Source organism: Oncorhynchus mykiss, chromosome 5 (genome assembly GCF_057628025.1).
Source record: "Oncorhynchus mykiss isolate SJ-2025 chromosome 5, ASM5762802v1, whole genome shotgun sequence".
In the NCBI taxonomy this organism is placed as follows: Eukaryota; Metazoa; Chordata; class Actinopteri; order Salmoniformes; family Salmonidae; genus Oncorhynchus; species Oncorhynchus mykiss.
Genome location: NC_143026.1, coordinates 73688677 through 73704056, shown reverse-complemented (window position 1 = coordinate 73704056; position 15380 = coordinate 73688677). Strand labels below are relative to the sequence as shown.

The window sequence follows — 15380 nt, the reverse complement described above, 5'->3', positions numbered from 1 at the left end:
ATTATGTTAGTTTTGACAAATGTCCTTAACATTTTCAATGTGTTGCTTGTTTGTGAATGGGCCGTTAAGGAGGAAAACAATCATGTTCGACCAGGAACTGAATCAAGTGGCCAGGCATTATAAATTAATACTAAGTAAAAATCAATAATCAGTCCATTACTTACATAGGGTGGCATCATGCCCCTGAACTGGGGGTGGAACTGGGGAGGCACACCGGCAGGGGCCTGCTGGCCACCATTGAGTTTAGGCTGGGCTGGAACAGAGGGGGGTTGTAGCTTGGGCTGAGAGGAGAGGGATGCAGGCTTGGCAGACAGGGGCAGCCTCTCCCTGACCTCTTTCTTCTCATTAGGGGGCACCCTGCCCCTCTCCTCCACCTCCCCAGGGGGTGAGGGGGTGCTGAGAGCTGCCCCTCCCTCCTCTGGCCCACAGCTGTCCATCTCAGAAGGGCTAGCTGAGGTGGTCAGATTCTTTCCCCCGCCCTCGCGCCAACTACCAACATCTATAGGGGAGCAGAGACAAGACAACACAGGCCAGTCATTTCTATGTAACAATCTTTGGGTCGGGTAGTTTGGTCCATCAGTAGCAGGTAGAAGAGTGCAACGCTCATGTTCTAAGGACAGACTGGGGAATGTGTGTGTGGTTATGTGAGTGTGTGTTTGTACTCTGAGGTCGGAGGCTGGGTCCAGGTCCGTAAGGCTCCTCCTCCTGCCCCTCTCCTTTCTCCGACTCTCCGGCCGCCTGCAAACTGGGGAACTCCTGGTGGAACTGGCTGCTCACACGAGGGGCTCCTCCATCTAGCTGTGGTGGCGGTGGCTTGCTGTTGGCCCAGGATCTGCTGCACCCTATAGAGGACGAGACCTCTGGGGGTTGGGGGGGCCCTGGGTTAGGCTGGGGTGGGGGGGTATCGGACTGCCTGATACACACAACACAAAGGGGGGGACCGTGGAAAGTAGTTGTTTATTATTAGGGCTGAGAAACAAACTATGACCTAGTAACAGTGTATGTAGAGACCCAGTAAGGGACAGCCCTGGTATCTCACCTCTCGTCTCCTCCCTCAGGTCTGGAGGCCCAGCCGCTGCCGTCCTTGGGGACAATGTTAACGTTGGGGTCGTTGCCCTTGTTTTCTGCCTTCAGGCTGGGCAGGTTGGCAGGGGGGGGCATGCGCCGACTGACAGCAACCTTACCCAAACTCTGGAGCCCATGTCTGGCAGCCACTGGACGAGGGCATGAAACACTGACATTAAGCAAGGAGCAGTTTACATAATCACATTTATTACAGGGATGAAAATGATGAGGACCCAAAAAGGCAGAAAATTAATTGTGCGGTAACGTGTGACAAGTCAGTGTGATTTTTTTAGGGCCTATTTTTTGAGAATAAGTCGTGTATATAATACACATTTGATTAATCTCAAAACGGTTAACTTCCAAACCACCATAGACAGAAAATTGTTTTTGTAGCCCAAATTCCATTATCTTGGTTTTGGATTTCCCACGATTTTTAAAATTCTTCTTCAGATCTACACGATTCACGTGAATGGTCTATTTTCAGATCAAAACTGCAAATATTGCTGAAAAGCAACGAGTTCGCATCCCTGCATTATAGACAAACCCAAACTGGCCTCATTTTACAATGAGACATTGAAAAAAAAAAGAAAATGTGTGTGTGTTGGGAAGCACGAACGTACCTGCAGTTTTCTGGGTCTCCAGAGACTTGCCCTTGTACGTGTTGAAGAGGCTAAGGGTTGCATACTTGGTCTTGCCATCCTTTGCCTTGGTGCTCTGCCCTGACTTCTCTGACATTTCGCTGGAAACTCATTGAGTCTGGTCCTCTGGTCTCACCCCCAGAACCAGCCTCCTGCAATACAAATCAAACTTTATTCAAAAAAGTGCTACACAGAATTTTTTTAATTACATTTGCATTTTAACTTCAGAAAATGTATATAATATACAGTGCATTCGGAAAGTATTCAGATGAGTGATGCACCAATATGACATTTTGGCCGATACTGATATCCGATATTTTCCTTGACAAAAGAAACTGATACCGTCAATCAATATTTAACATTTCAGCAGCCTTAAGCATTCTAGTACAGTTAAATAGTTAAACACGCACATGGACGCAGCGGTCTAAGGCACTGCATCTCAGTGCAAGAGGTATCACTACAGTCCCTGGTTCAAATCCAGGCTGCATCACATCCGGCCGTGATTGGTAGTCCCATAGGGCGACGCACAATTGGCCCAGTGTCGTCCGGGTTTGGCCCTCATTGTAAATAAGAATGTGTTGTTAACTAACTTGCTTAGTTAAATAAAGGTTACACACACAAAATAGTTATTTTGTTGGCATTTACGCATGTCCCCATTACCAGTAAAAACATAATCAAAACCTATTTCTTTCATTTACTTGCTGTGCTGTTCATTCGTTTCATTCTCAACCAGGATTTCTATGGAATGCCGTTTGGGTCTTTACGTGTCAAAAAATATACCATTTAACACTATTTGACTTGTCAAATAAGTTTGTTGACCAATCAGGACCCGAATATGACTGCAAGTCACAATTTAACTCGCTCATAGATGTTTTACGCAGTTATTACGCTATCACTCATATTTCATGTCACAATGATTCATCAATACGTAAAGTTGTCGTGCACCTACAGTGCTGGTCATTAAAAAAAAAGCTATCTAGCTCATGGATGCAAACAATGTTCTTCCCCAAAAACAAAACGACAATCTGTTTCAGTAGCTATAGTTAGCTAGCTAACTATATAGATAGATGTCATCATCAGGTAGCTACGGGGGAAATGAGCGGGTAGGGGGAGAGAGAAAAAGGGGGGGGGGGGAGAATGAAGGTAACTCCACAGCTCTTCAGAGTGACGGAATGACTTGACTAGGAGAGACTCTACACCTCTCCATCACAATGGCTTCTCTCCACTCAATGGGGCATGTCGTGTTGCCATGCCGACAGGCCCTAAGAGAGCAGCCTTTGTTGAGCCATGCGGCTGTGCTGCCTAACGGCCGGGAGCCATTCATAATTGATGGAGGAGCGATGTTTGAGCATGGTGGGGGCCAGGGCAGCTAACAGCACAGCACTGAGGCTAACAGTGCTGTTTCCCAAATGCTCAATGACTTCTGGTGGGTGGCATCACTCCTACATAATGCTGATGGAAGATACTCGGATATAAATGAATGGCCAACTGGTAGAGCAGGACCCACTAATTGTTGTTGCAGATCTCTTACATTCAAAATTCAAAAGCTTTCACGGTTACAGTAAAAGTTCAACAACCCGAAATGTAATAGATATTTCCTCAACTCCGGTAGTTCCATTGTGTTTTTTATTTTTTCCCCTCTAACCAGGGACTGATTTAGACCTGGGACACCAGTTGGGTGCAATTAAGTATCAAGTAGAACAGAAAAACAGCAGGCTCCGGACCTCATAGGGTAACAGTTGAATACCCCTGCTCTAGGCAGTGGGCAAACTGATTGTATGAGCAAAAGCAAAGTCACAAACAGGCACACTGCGCTGACACCCTCCTAGCCACACTAAACTGGCACACGTCTGCTAGCAAAGAACGCAGACCGCCTGGGAGAGGGGAGGCATGAGTGAGAGATAAGCAGAGACACTTCCTCCACAGGGAAGGCCAGCCCCTACGTGTGCCACAGCCACAAGGGAGAGACCCCAGAAAGGGACAGAGTCAATCAAGGACAGAGTGTGAGTCACAAGGACAAAGCAGCCTAAACAGACATTCTGCTCCTCTGATTGTCATAAACCCCCCCCATAAACCTGACCAGCCCCCAAGTCAAACCTTGTTTAGCCCTCACCTCTATCTGCCAGGTCTCCAGCCATACATTGTTCCCCTACTCTGTCAAGTCCCACATAACCCAGCCATGCTCCCAAAGAGGTCATTGCCCAGCCTTGTTCAACCCAGACCCAAACCCTCATCACAGCTTCAGTTCAAATCATGCCCAGTCATCTCTCTCTGCAAACCAGCTCTACCCAATTACTCTAACATAATATTCTTTGAGATGTTTTAAAAAAAATCAAAAGTGACATAACACATATAGCCCTTAGAACTCCATCCATGGCCTTTTGCCTCCAGGGAGAGCGGAGATGAAAAACAGGCTCAGGAATGGGATGTGACCTCTAGGCAGAAAGAAGATATCCTGATTTGTTCCTTGCCTTCACCAAGTACATTCAGATCTCTGTAAATGAGGGTAAAGAAAACAAGGAAAGGAAACCTTTAGACCAGGGGTGTCATAATCCTTCCATTGAGGGCCTAGGGTCTGCAGGCTTTTGGGTTTTCCTTTCAATTAAAACCTAGACAAGCAGGTGAGTTCTTTATTAATTAGAGACCTAAATTCAACTATTAAGTACAAAGGAAGTGCGAAAAGCCGCAGACACTCGGCCCTCCGAGGAATGAGTTTGACACCTGTGCTTTATGCTGCAGTTAGTTGGTATGAGGTAGACCGCAAACCGGATGTCATTGTTTTTAATGAGAGCACGAAGGTAAATGCCGTTGAGGCTGGCGGTGAATGCAGTCAGCCGCCATGGTAGACGGGACTTGCCACAAGTTAAAATATTTCCACTTTCGGCATAGCGTTTTTTTTTCTTCGGATGTTGATTTGCACTGATTGTTTACCGAAATCACAATAGCAACGCATAATGTCGTCCTGGCTCGCTTTTTCCGTCACCAATTTTCTTACTTTCTTGTCACTCTATGCCGACTGTTATGAAAGTTTTTGCATGTCTCGTCTAAACGCAGTATTAGACTACCGAGATGGCCCCCATGGCAGGAAGCTACATACAGACCCAAGATTGTGTACACTGTGCCACCTGAGGTGGATAGCAGCTGAGTCACCTCTCACAGAGATACAACAGTAGTCAACAGATAGCCATAGAACAGAGGGCCACAACACACCTAGAATTATCTGAAATCCCTAATGGGATTAATCCGCCATTTTGCTACTATCATCCTGTTTTCAGATAAGTGGACACGAGCGACAGGAGACGCAGCGAGGAAGCCACTTTAGACTATTGAAATTCAGCCCATAATAAGTTATATTGAGCTGCAGCCTCTTGGGAGGAGGGAACATCAATATCTTCCAGTCTGTAGGTAGATGGAATTAGATAGTTTCTAAATATTTTCCCAGTCATTGGGGACTAAAGCCTGCTGTTTTCTTCCCTAAGTATATACAAAACAGATGGCATTGAATATGGAATCAGCTGGACTATGGACCACTTTCGAGGACTTATTAACATCAAAGTTTGACTTGCGGGTGAACTATACACTGCCGGCACACAGCAGGGTGGTGTGGCTTTTGGTTGGAACTTGGTACCAGGATCAGTATGAGACTATCCCTCTATCTCCTCCCATGTGCTGACTTTTTAAAATCAATTTAAGTGGATTAATTCACGTTCCTATGAAATGGTGTCATCTGGCCCACTCTGGGGATTCGGAAAGACAGGTAGGTCGATTCACTTTGGACTGTTTCCTAAACCAATCTCATGACACGCTGCACATGCTCACTCATCTCCTCACCACACTCATGACCAGGTCAAATGCCTGGTCATTTGCATACCAGTCACACCAGAGAACACAATAAATCCCTGCGTTGTCAGTGATCGGAATCAATGTTAGCAGAGGTAATCAACATGGATTTTGGTTCATATAATTTACTAATGGCCTTGTCCAGAAGACAGGATCATGGTCAACCGGAAATGTTAAAGACCCGTGGACTGTGGTTGCCAACTGTCTGGGTAAATGTATTCCGAGTTGTCTAGAGAGGATGTTTATAGGTTAATATTTTGTTGTTGTACATTTTTAAACTGGGGACACCGACACTGTCACGCCCAAAACACAAAGAAATGTCGATGTAACGTGTTCAAACCTCTAGCAGTGCTTTTTTATTTTAGCAATAGTTCAAGGCTTGGAGATTGTATTAAAATATCAGTGCAGCTAGCTAACTGGTCAAATTGTAGCCTAACTGGTTCACCGCAACGGGCAGGCCGATGGTTTGATGGATCAGATTTAGGTTGAGACATGATGGGTCACATCGGCCCGGCGCCTTTTCTAGCCCAAAACAATCGAACACAAATTAACGATATCAAACATGATTCTAAACTAGTAGAATACTATTTGGCTGCAATCGTTCAGATTTACACGATACTGCAGCATGGTGGGTTAAGTAGTTGAAGAGTCAAAGATCAGTTTCAATTCTTAAATCGCAATCATCATCATCACATTCGGCTTTTTCCCAGTGGACGTACAGTGCTAGCTAAGTGGACAACGTAGCTAGCGTACACCATCACACCTCCTAACCTTCTTTTCACCACGAACTAGCTAGAAAATTCTTGACATGGCGACCAACCTGTCACCGCCGGTCTCTCTTCTTCTAGTATGTCGTCTGGGTTCGGCTTGTTTTGTAGTATCCAAGCCGAGTGTGTGGCCGGCGGATTACAAAAACTGGCTAGCTTGCTAACGATAGCTAGTTAGGTAAGTAGCGTGGTACAGTAGCTAGCATCCAACCATTTCCTCTCGACTTGCACGGGCCTCAAATCTATTCTGTGCCAACACGGTGCCCTTTCTTCTTTCCCGGGGTCTCCACCGTTGTTTGGACGTTAAGAGGGTCACGATTTGTGTTTGTCTTTTTTTTTTTTTGCCCACCCGTTATCTCGTGTGAGACAGTGCTGCTCTCGTTGAGTGCTGCTTGCGCCGCGGCCTGTCTCACAATCAAAGATGGCAGACCGCCAGTCCACGGGTGTCTGACGTCATCACGCACAGAAGACGGCGGCTGCAGAGCGACAGTTTTGGGAGTAGTATGAAGCCAGAGGAAGACGCGAATCGAGTGCATTTACTATGTACAAAATCTGTTTAAGAGAGAGACGCTCTTTTGTATGGTGGTCTGAGTATCGAATTACGCGACGCTTATTTGATCGAATAGAAGTTTCGTAATGTTGAGCCTGTTACAAATGTACTGATAAGTGGATACACGTGGCATTCCGGCAACGTTGAGAAACTAATTATGCCAAGTTCAAAACCGCTGGGAACTCGTTGAAAATAAGAATTGATTCTTAACTGACTTGCCTAGTTAAATAATAAAAAATACATAGAGCTCCGATTTTCTGACCTGAAGATCACCGACGTCATGATTTGACCTCCTAATTTCTGAGTTTCCACGCATATCTGCCCTCTCATTGGCTAGAATTGTCCTACCTGATCTCGTCTGACTTCAATCATTGAGGACATTTTTGGGGTATCTGTATTTGACTTAACTATTTATATTCTTGACTACTTTTACTTCACTACATTCCAAAAGAAAGTAATGTACTTTTTACTCCATACATTTTCCCTGATACCAAAAAGTACTCGTTACATTTTGAACGCTTAAGCAGGACAGTGAAATGATCCAATTCACACACTTATCAAGGGAACATCCCTGGTCATCCCTACTGCCTCATTAAACACATGCTTCATTCGTAAATGATGTCTGAATGTGCCTCTGGCTATCTGTAAATTAAACAAAACAAGAACATTGTGCAGTCTGGTTTACTTAAGGAATTTGAAATTATTTATACTTTTACTTTTGATACTTAAGTATATTTGAGCAATTACAATTTTGATACTTAAGTATATTTAAAACCAAATACTTTTCCTCAAGTAGTATTTTACCAGGTGACTCACTTTTACTTGAGTCATTTTCTATGAAGGTATCTTTACTTTTACTCAAGTATGACAATTGGGTACTTTTTCCACCACTTTTGGGTCCTTGCTATCCGGCGTCCTTGGGATGTCCCAACTCTGACGTGCATTGAAGTTGGCATTTTAAATGGTTAAGGTAGGGGAGAAGGTTACTGTTTAAGGTAGGGCCGTCCCAAGGATCCCCGAAAGCAATAACTGTTTACATAGTGGGCTGAGAGGCTAAGGCAAATGTCATTCATTTTTTATTTTTGAATCTATTCTACAATAATGTTTCAAATTCATAACTTGTTTTCATCCCATAGTATTACATTAAAATGTTATTAAGCCCAACAAAAGTAAATGTTGCTGGGCTAAAAAACATACAACATTACAAAGAAATTAAACCTAGAATCCTTAATTGAAACAATAGCAAAGTCAGCACCCTGCTTCAGTTTTGGAAAAAACCTGAGGGATGGGCCCAGAGAAATGTAACCACTCAAATCATAGACAGAGGATGCATAGACTGAACATCCATGAAATCAAAATTAAAGTTTTTAAAATGTTGAGGCTACACAGTGTTTGTTTAAATATGCATTGTTTACAAAATTTGAGTAAAATTAGCTTGTATTTTGGGTTCGGATTGGGTACGACATTTGAAGTAAGCGAGAGGCATTTCTAAGTTTATTCTTGAATATAATGGGTACATTTAATTAGTCAAAAATAGGATGTAGCAACTAAGGATTCTAGCTTTAAAGTGCGACTGCCTTTAAAAAGCAACAAATCCCTTTGAAAACAGCCTATGTGACAACAAATTAGCAAGATACAGTTAATCTAGTGTCAAAATTGACTATATAGTGTAAAATAATTTGTCATAAAGTCATCTCATCTAAAACAGAGTTTGGACCATCTGTGCGTCACAACGGGTAAATTAAGTTTGGGTTTTGATTTGATGTCCATTTGCCAACTAACATGGGGTGAACAGCTGTGTGGATTGCTCACTCTCCAATAGCATTGACAGTGAGACAGACCTGCCCAGCAGCTCTAACTTTGCTTACATAAGACAACACATTGCACATTTTTTAAACTTGAGAAATACTGCACCAAACACCTTTAGTTAGATGTAAAATTGCGAAACATCCTCATCAAAAATGTCAAAATGAATTACAGATTTCTTGAGTTATTTATTCTGGGGATTTTGAGGAAGTGAAACAGGCTTCCGCATCTACAGTGTCTCATGGGGGACAAACATAATTAACCAAACGCCCAATCGATCCAGAAATCAACATTTTATAATGTGCATCAGAAGAACACGTGCCAATCGGCGTGTTCAGTGGCTCTTTAAACATCCAGACACCATGCCTAGCAACTACCTCCTGTCTCCTACCACCCTAGGCACCTGTATAGATCTGAAAGGGATGACCGACAAGGATGGCAAAAATGCCATATATCCATTCACATACAAGTGCATAGAGGCTAGGGGGGGTTGTCTCTGGGCCACACTTTAGTGGTTTATAGCAAAGATGTTCCTGGAGTAGGCACTTAGTGGTGACATTTATCATGGTCACCAGTACATCGTAAGGAGGGAGAAGGTAGAGGTTAGTGTGTGCATACATTTGACTAGATTAGTGAATTACAGACTTGTAACACTCAAAGCCAATCCAAACATGAAGGCAAAAATGTATTACACTACACTCTCCTAAAATCATTTAGCTATTTAGAAAATAAGATTATAGAACAAAATAAATTACATTATAATATATCTGATCAGTCTAAGGCACTGTGGCATCAAGTAAAATTGAATCCCAACAATTATGAGAACAGGCTGTGGATAATGCATAGTGCAATATTAGTGTATTATTTCCAATTCTGTGAATTATTGGTGATCCCTGATTAGTTGGTAGAGCTCTCATCTTTCACAAAGATGACCTGGCAGATTAATTAACAGACAGTAAGGTTAGTGATTGCTGCCTGCTATTGCATTTCTGTATTTCTGGTTAATAGCTCATCTGGATTATGAGGTTGTTTCAGGTCACTGTCCTGGTGTAACGGAGGTGACCTCCTTGGCTTTAGCTCAGTGGGCTAATGGGCATTAGTCAACCAAACCAGTCTTACAATACCTAGTACTCTGGGACCCTCAGTCCTTAAACATATTTGTTCTATACCACCACTAGTACAGCTGGTTGTGTACTTGTACTGGAATTGAATAAATAGGTGGAATGGCTGAGGGCTAGGCTTTAGCATAGTGAGCTAACATGACTGTGTTAGCCACCCAGTCACAGCCTGGGTTTGATTCCTGGTGGGTTACCACAACACTGGCAGGTATGGTTTGATCTTGTCCTGCCAGGTGGTGGGGTCCAGGGCGATGAGGAGGGATGGGTGGTTGTGTATGTTCCAGTAGTACCCCAGAGCCAGGGCAGCAGCCCCCACGGTTAGGATCAGGAGTAAGGAACTCTGCTTGGGCTCAGGGATGTCCGAGGGCCTGGTCTTCAGGGCTCCTGCCATCCGATCCCATGTAGTCAGGATGGCCTGGGGGGAGAGGTAGATGTTTCAGTTTCTCTAATGTCCCAAGTAATACTTAGGCCAGTATCGAAGACAATTAATTTAAATGGGGAGAATTAATACACATTAATAGTTAGTTCTGAATTTCAATCTCAGCTTTATTTTAGTGATTGTATCGATACCAGAAAACACAACATTATCAGCAGTATATTTTTGTATTAATACACTGTAGGCCCATCCCTACCTGTCGGGCCCCGTCCCACTGTCCCGGCCCTCTCAGACGGTACTGGTACGGGGTGCATGGCCCCAGCAGCACACACAGCCACACACCAGGATCTCGTAGAAACAGCCCTAGGAGGCTGGGACGCGCCCCCACCTGGTAAGCTATCTGGTCCATGTAGTCAATGTATTCCACCTGGATGGTGTGTCTCTGGGAGGTCACATACCTGAGACAGGAAAGTTAGGCCCTGCCCAAAAACAACCCATAGGCCCCCCTCTGTGTTTTGCAGATCTGAAGGAGCAGGATATCTAATCAAATCAAATTTTAGATAGACAGCGAGTAGCAGAAGTGTAAAAACAATGTAAATGGTCAGGGTGGCCATTTGATTAACTTTAACAGTCTTATGGTTTGGGGATATAAGCTGTTGAGGAGCTTTTTGGTCCTAGACTTGGTGCTCCGGTACTGCTTGCCATGCAGTAGCAGACAGAACAAGTGGGTCTAGGGTTTCCGGCATGATGGTGTTGATGTGAGTCATGACCAGCCTTTGAAAGCACTTCATGGCTATCGATGTGAGTGCTACGGGGCGGTAATCATTTAGGCAGGTTACCTTCGCTTTCTTGGGGATAGGGACTATGGTGGTCTGTTTGAAATATGTACAGACTCGGTCAGGGAGAGGTTGAAAATGTCAGTGAAGACACTTGCCAGTTGGCCCGTGCATGCTTTGAGTACACGTCCTGGTAATCCCTCTGGCCTCGCGGCTTTGTGAATGTTGTCTTGCTCACATTGGCTACAGAGAGCGGCTGTGGCTGCAGGTAGTCTAGTGGTTAGAGCGTTGGGCTAGTAACCGGAAGGTTGCAAGATTGAATCCCCGAACTGACAAGGTAATGTAAAAATCTGTCATTCTGCTCCTGAACAAGGCAGTTAACCCACTGTTCCTAGGCCGTCATTGAAAATAAGAATTTGTTCTTAACTGACTTGCCTAGTTAAATAAAGGCAAAATAAATAAAAAATATAGAGTGATCACACAATCGTCCGGAACAGCTGGTGCTCTCATGTATGCTTCAGTGTTGCTTGCCTCGGAGCCTAAAAGGCATTTAGCTTGTCTGGTAGGCTCGCATCACAGGGCAGCTCGTGGCTGGGTTTCCCTTTGTTTTTCCGTAATATTTCAAGCCCTGCCACATCCGACGAGCGTCAGAGCCGGTGTAATAGGATTCAATCTTAGTCTTGTATTGACACTGCCTGTTTGATGGTTTGTTGGAGGGCATAGCAGGATGAATCCCTGAATATATTCCAGTCTGTGCTAGCAAAACAGTCCTGTAGCGTAGCATCCGCGTCATCTGACCACTTCCGTACTGAGCTCGTCACTGGTACTTCCCGCTTTAGTTTTTGCTTGTAAGCAGGAGGATAGAATTATGGTCAGATTTGCCAAATGGAGGGCGAGGGAGAGCATTGTATGCATCTCTGTGTGTGGAGTAAAGGTGGTCTAGAGTTTTTTTTTTCCCCCTCTGGTTGCACATGTGACATGCCGGTAGAAATGAGGTAAAATGGATTTACGTTTGTCTGCATTAAAGTCACCCGCCACTAGGAGTGCCGCTTGTGGATGAACATTTTCTTGTTTTCTTATGGCCTTATACAGCTCGCTGAGTCCTGTCTTAGTGCCAGCATCGGTCTGTGGTGGTAAACAGACGGCTATGAATAATATAGATGAGAACTCTTGGTAGATAGTGTGGTCCACAGCTTATCATGAGGTATTCTACCTTAGGTGAGCAATACATCAAGACTTCTTTAATATTAGACATCGAGCACCAGCAGTTATTGACAAATAAACACACACCCTCGTCTTGACATAACTGCTCTGTCCTGCCGATGCACGGAGAAGCCAGCCAGCACTATATTATCCGTGTTGTCGTTCAGACACTTCTCAATGAAACATAAGATATTACAGTTATTAATGTCGCATTGGTAGAATAGTCTTGATCGTCCAGTTTGTTTTTCAATGATTGCACGTTGGTCAATAATACAGGGAGTAGTAGTGGTTTACCTACTCGTCAGCAAATTCTTACTATGCACCCCGCCATCCTCCCCCTTTTGTCTCTGTCTTTTCTTCACGCTGATGACGGGGATTTGTGCCTTGTCTTGACAAAGCAGTATATCCTTTGCATCGGACTCGTTAAAGAAAAAATCTTTGTCCAGTTCGAGGTGAGTGATTGCTGTTCTAATGTCCAGAAGCTCTTTACGGTCATAAGATACGGTAGCAGCAACATTATGTACAAAATAAGTTAAACAATGCTAAAAAACAAACAAAATAGCACAGTTGGGGCCTCCCAAGTGGCACAGTGGTCTAAGGCACTGCATTGCAGTGCTATCCGTGCCACTGGAGATTCTGGGTTCGAGTCCAGGCTCTGTCGCAGCCGGCGGCGCACAATTGGCCCAGTATCGTCCGGGTTAAGGGAGGGTTCGGGCGGCAGCGACCCCTGTGGAGAGCCAGGCACAGTGCACGCTGACACGGTCGCCAGGTGTACGGTGTTTCCCCCGACACATTGGTGCGGCTGGCTTCCGGGTTGGATGGGCAATTGAGTCAAGAAGCAGTGCGGCTTGGTTGGGTTGTGTTTCGGAGGATGTGTGGCTCTCGACCTTTGCTTCTCCCGAGTCATTATGGGAGTTGCAGCAACTGTACCAATTGGATACCATGAAATTGGGGAGAAAAAAGGGATGAAATAGCACAGTTGGTTAGGAGCCAGTAAAACGGCAACCATCCCCACCGGTGCCATTATTAAGCAATATGGTGGTAACTTCCCTAAATCCAATTAGAAAGGTAGGTGGAGCCATCATTATATTGCTTAAACTTATCCTGTCCCCTCAAATCTACTAAATCAATCTCAGTACCTCTTGGCAATTGTCTCCTCCTTGTGTTTAATGTCCTTCAACATGCAGTCCATTGAGGGAAGCTTATTCAGCCCTGTGGGTGAAACAGATAATCCAACTGATATACAGCATGGCTCTGGACAAAATAAGTGCACCAAAGGGACTGTTGGGTAATTTTGTTCGTTTTTTTAAAGAACTGTAAGTGCCTTCTGAACAGAGGTATGCTTGTGGGAACAAGACAAAGAGAGAAAGCGAATGCGGGAAGTTAAACAAGTGGGCCAATGTCTGGTAAAATAACAGTGACGTACCTTTGAAGACCCTGGTGGCCCATCGGGCCTGCATTTCAGAGATGGGCATGATGGCTCCAAGCGGCTGCACCAGCCCTATAACGACCAGTGTGGGACGCTCTAACCCCGGAGGGAACATGTACTTATACAGATTGGCCTTGTTCCCGGAAACCGGCAGCATATTGGACGGTAGGAAGGGGAAGGAGAAGTTGTAGCCAGTGGCAAACACCTGGAAATGAGGTAATGGACAGGTGAAAGGTGGCAACTGTGCGTGAGTTTGGGTGTGCGTATATATGACTATGTCTGTTTACGCACCACCAAGTCTATGTTGTCCTCCACGGTTCCGTCGTCAAACTCAATGCTGGACCCCTGGAGCCTGCGGATGTTGGGTTTGACCTGCACTGTGCCAGACAGGATCCGGTTGGGCAGCTCATCATTCACTGTAGGGTGCTGGCTGAACAGCCTGAGACATACACAACAGGTTTAAAATATATTCCGTTCTCTTTCTTTCTTCTTTCTTTGTGTGTGTGCTCTTACCTGTGTTTGGGCTGTAGAGAGTAGAGGCTGTGGTTGAATCTCTGGTTGATTTTGTTCTCTCCCAGTCTGCAGACCAGGCCAAAGGGCAGTACAGACTGGGCCATCTTTAACACCCTTCTAAATAGAACCACTGATTACACTGAGTATACAAAACATGAAGAACACCTGCTCTTTCGATGACGTAGACTGACCAGGTGAATAAAGGGAAACGCTATGATCCCTTATTGATGTCATGTTAAATCCACTTCAATCAGTGTAGGTGAAAGGGAGGAGACTGGTTAAAGAAGGATTTTTAAGCCTTGAGACAATTGAGATATGGATTGTGTATGTGTGCCATTCAGAGGGTGAATGGGTAAGACAAAAAATGTAAGTGCCTTTGAACGGGGTATGGTAGTAGGTACCAGACGCACTGGTTTGTGTCAAGAACTGCGAAACTACTGTGTTTTTCACGCTCAACAGTTTCCCCTGTGTATCAAGAATAGTCCACCACACAAAGGACATCCAGCCAACTTGACAACTGTGGGAAGTGTTGGAGTCAACATGGGCCAGCATCCCTGTGGAACACTTTCGACACCTTGTAGAGTCCATGCCCCAACAAATTGAGTCTGTTCTGAGGGCAAGGGGGGTGCAACTCAAATATTAGGAAGGTGTTCCTAATGTTTGGTATACTCAGTGTATGTTACTGATGGAACGCAACCTCCTTCAAGTGGAATCCATTGATCAGGCATGTTTCTGAAACAGGTGACATCTACGACCAAGCACTTCCTTTCATCTGTCCAATCATTTCTTATCAGTAATGATGGAGGAAGACCGTTTGCATTTGTAATGTTTTTAAAGTGTAAGGCGCAAAAAGGTGATTTCCAGACAATCTACCTGTTCAATTGAAAGTCCATGGGCACCCCTTGTTGACCCACACGGTTGAGGATCCATGCCCCACGCCTGGTACTGAGGAATACCTGGAGAGAGAGATGGGAGAGTGGGGGGGAAGAGCATGGGAGAGATTAGGGAAGAGGACGAGGCGAAGACAGGCAGAGAGGTCTGAGGATGTTTTGACATAATAAAATGGTACTTGGATAGACAGACTTGCCTTGTTTTACTGTTTCAGACTTCTGCCCAAGTTTGCAATCTTATCTCAGTACCTCTGAGCATATGACAATATTGGCCCCACCTCACTACACACAGCAAATTGGGCTACATTTTGTGAGTGTGTTCAAATGGTTTTGATCATTTCTAGGAAGACGTTTGATAGGAATATGAACTGATTGTTACAAAATGCCCTATTTGACTGGGGCCTACTTG

The 15380-nt window shown here is 44.7% G+C and overlaps 2 protein-coding genes across 22 annotated transcripts in view; both read right to left on the bottom strand.

The window, feature by feature from the left end:
* LOC110524503 (protein PRRC2C) overlaps positions 1-7133 on the bottom strand; it is a 31394-nt gene extending 24261 nt beyond the window's left edge. For 8 of the 9 annotated variants that reach the window (XM_090235839.1, XM_090235844.1, XM_090235842.1 and 5 more), the window contains exons 1-5: positions 6364-7133; positions 1686-1855; positions 1040-1214; positions 663-913; positions 165-499 (exon numbers count right to left, since the gene is read on the bottom strand). In XM_090235839.1, coding sequence (XP_090091965.1) covers positions 165-499; positions 663-913; positions 1040-1214; positions 1686-1800 — 876 coding nt within the window. In that variant the 5' untranslated portion in view covers positions 1801-1855; positions 6364-7133. Of the gene's footprint in view, positions 1-164; positions 500-662; positions 914-1039; positions 1215-1685; positions 4198-6363 lie in introns of all 9 variants that reach the window. The other variant, XM_090235840.1, reaches the window with a different exon arrangement.
* Positions 7134-8834: 1701 nt separating this feature from the next.
* LOC110524502 (flavin-containing monooxygenase 5) overlaps positions 8835-15380 on the bottom strand; it is a 33731-nt gene continuing 27185 nt past the window's right edge. For 7 of the 13 annotated variants that reach the window (XM_090235849.1, XM_036978295.2, XM_036978296.2 and 4 more), the window contains 7 exons: positions 14955-15037; positions 14082-14198; positions 13860-14007; positions 13566-13773; positions 13279-13351; positions 10417-10618; positions 8835-10199 (listed from right to left, as the gene is read on the bottom strand). In XM_090235849.1, the coding sequence (XP_090091975.1) occupies positions 9975-10199; positions 10417-10618; positions 13279-13351; positions 13566-13773; positions 13860-14007; positions 14082-14198; positions 14955-15037 (1056 nt within the window). In that variant the 3' untranslated portion in view covers positions 8835-9974. The remainder of the gene's footprint in view (positions 10200-10416; positions 10619-13278; positions 13352-13565; positions 13774-13859; positions 14008-14081; positions 14199-14954; positions 15038-15380) is intronic. The other 6 variants (XM_090235851.1, XM_036978294.2, XM_090235852.1 and 3 more) reach the window with 1 other exon arrangement.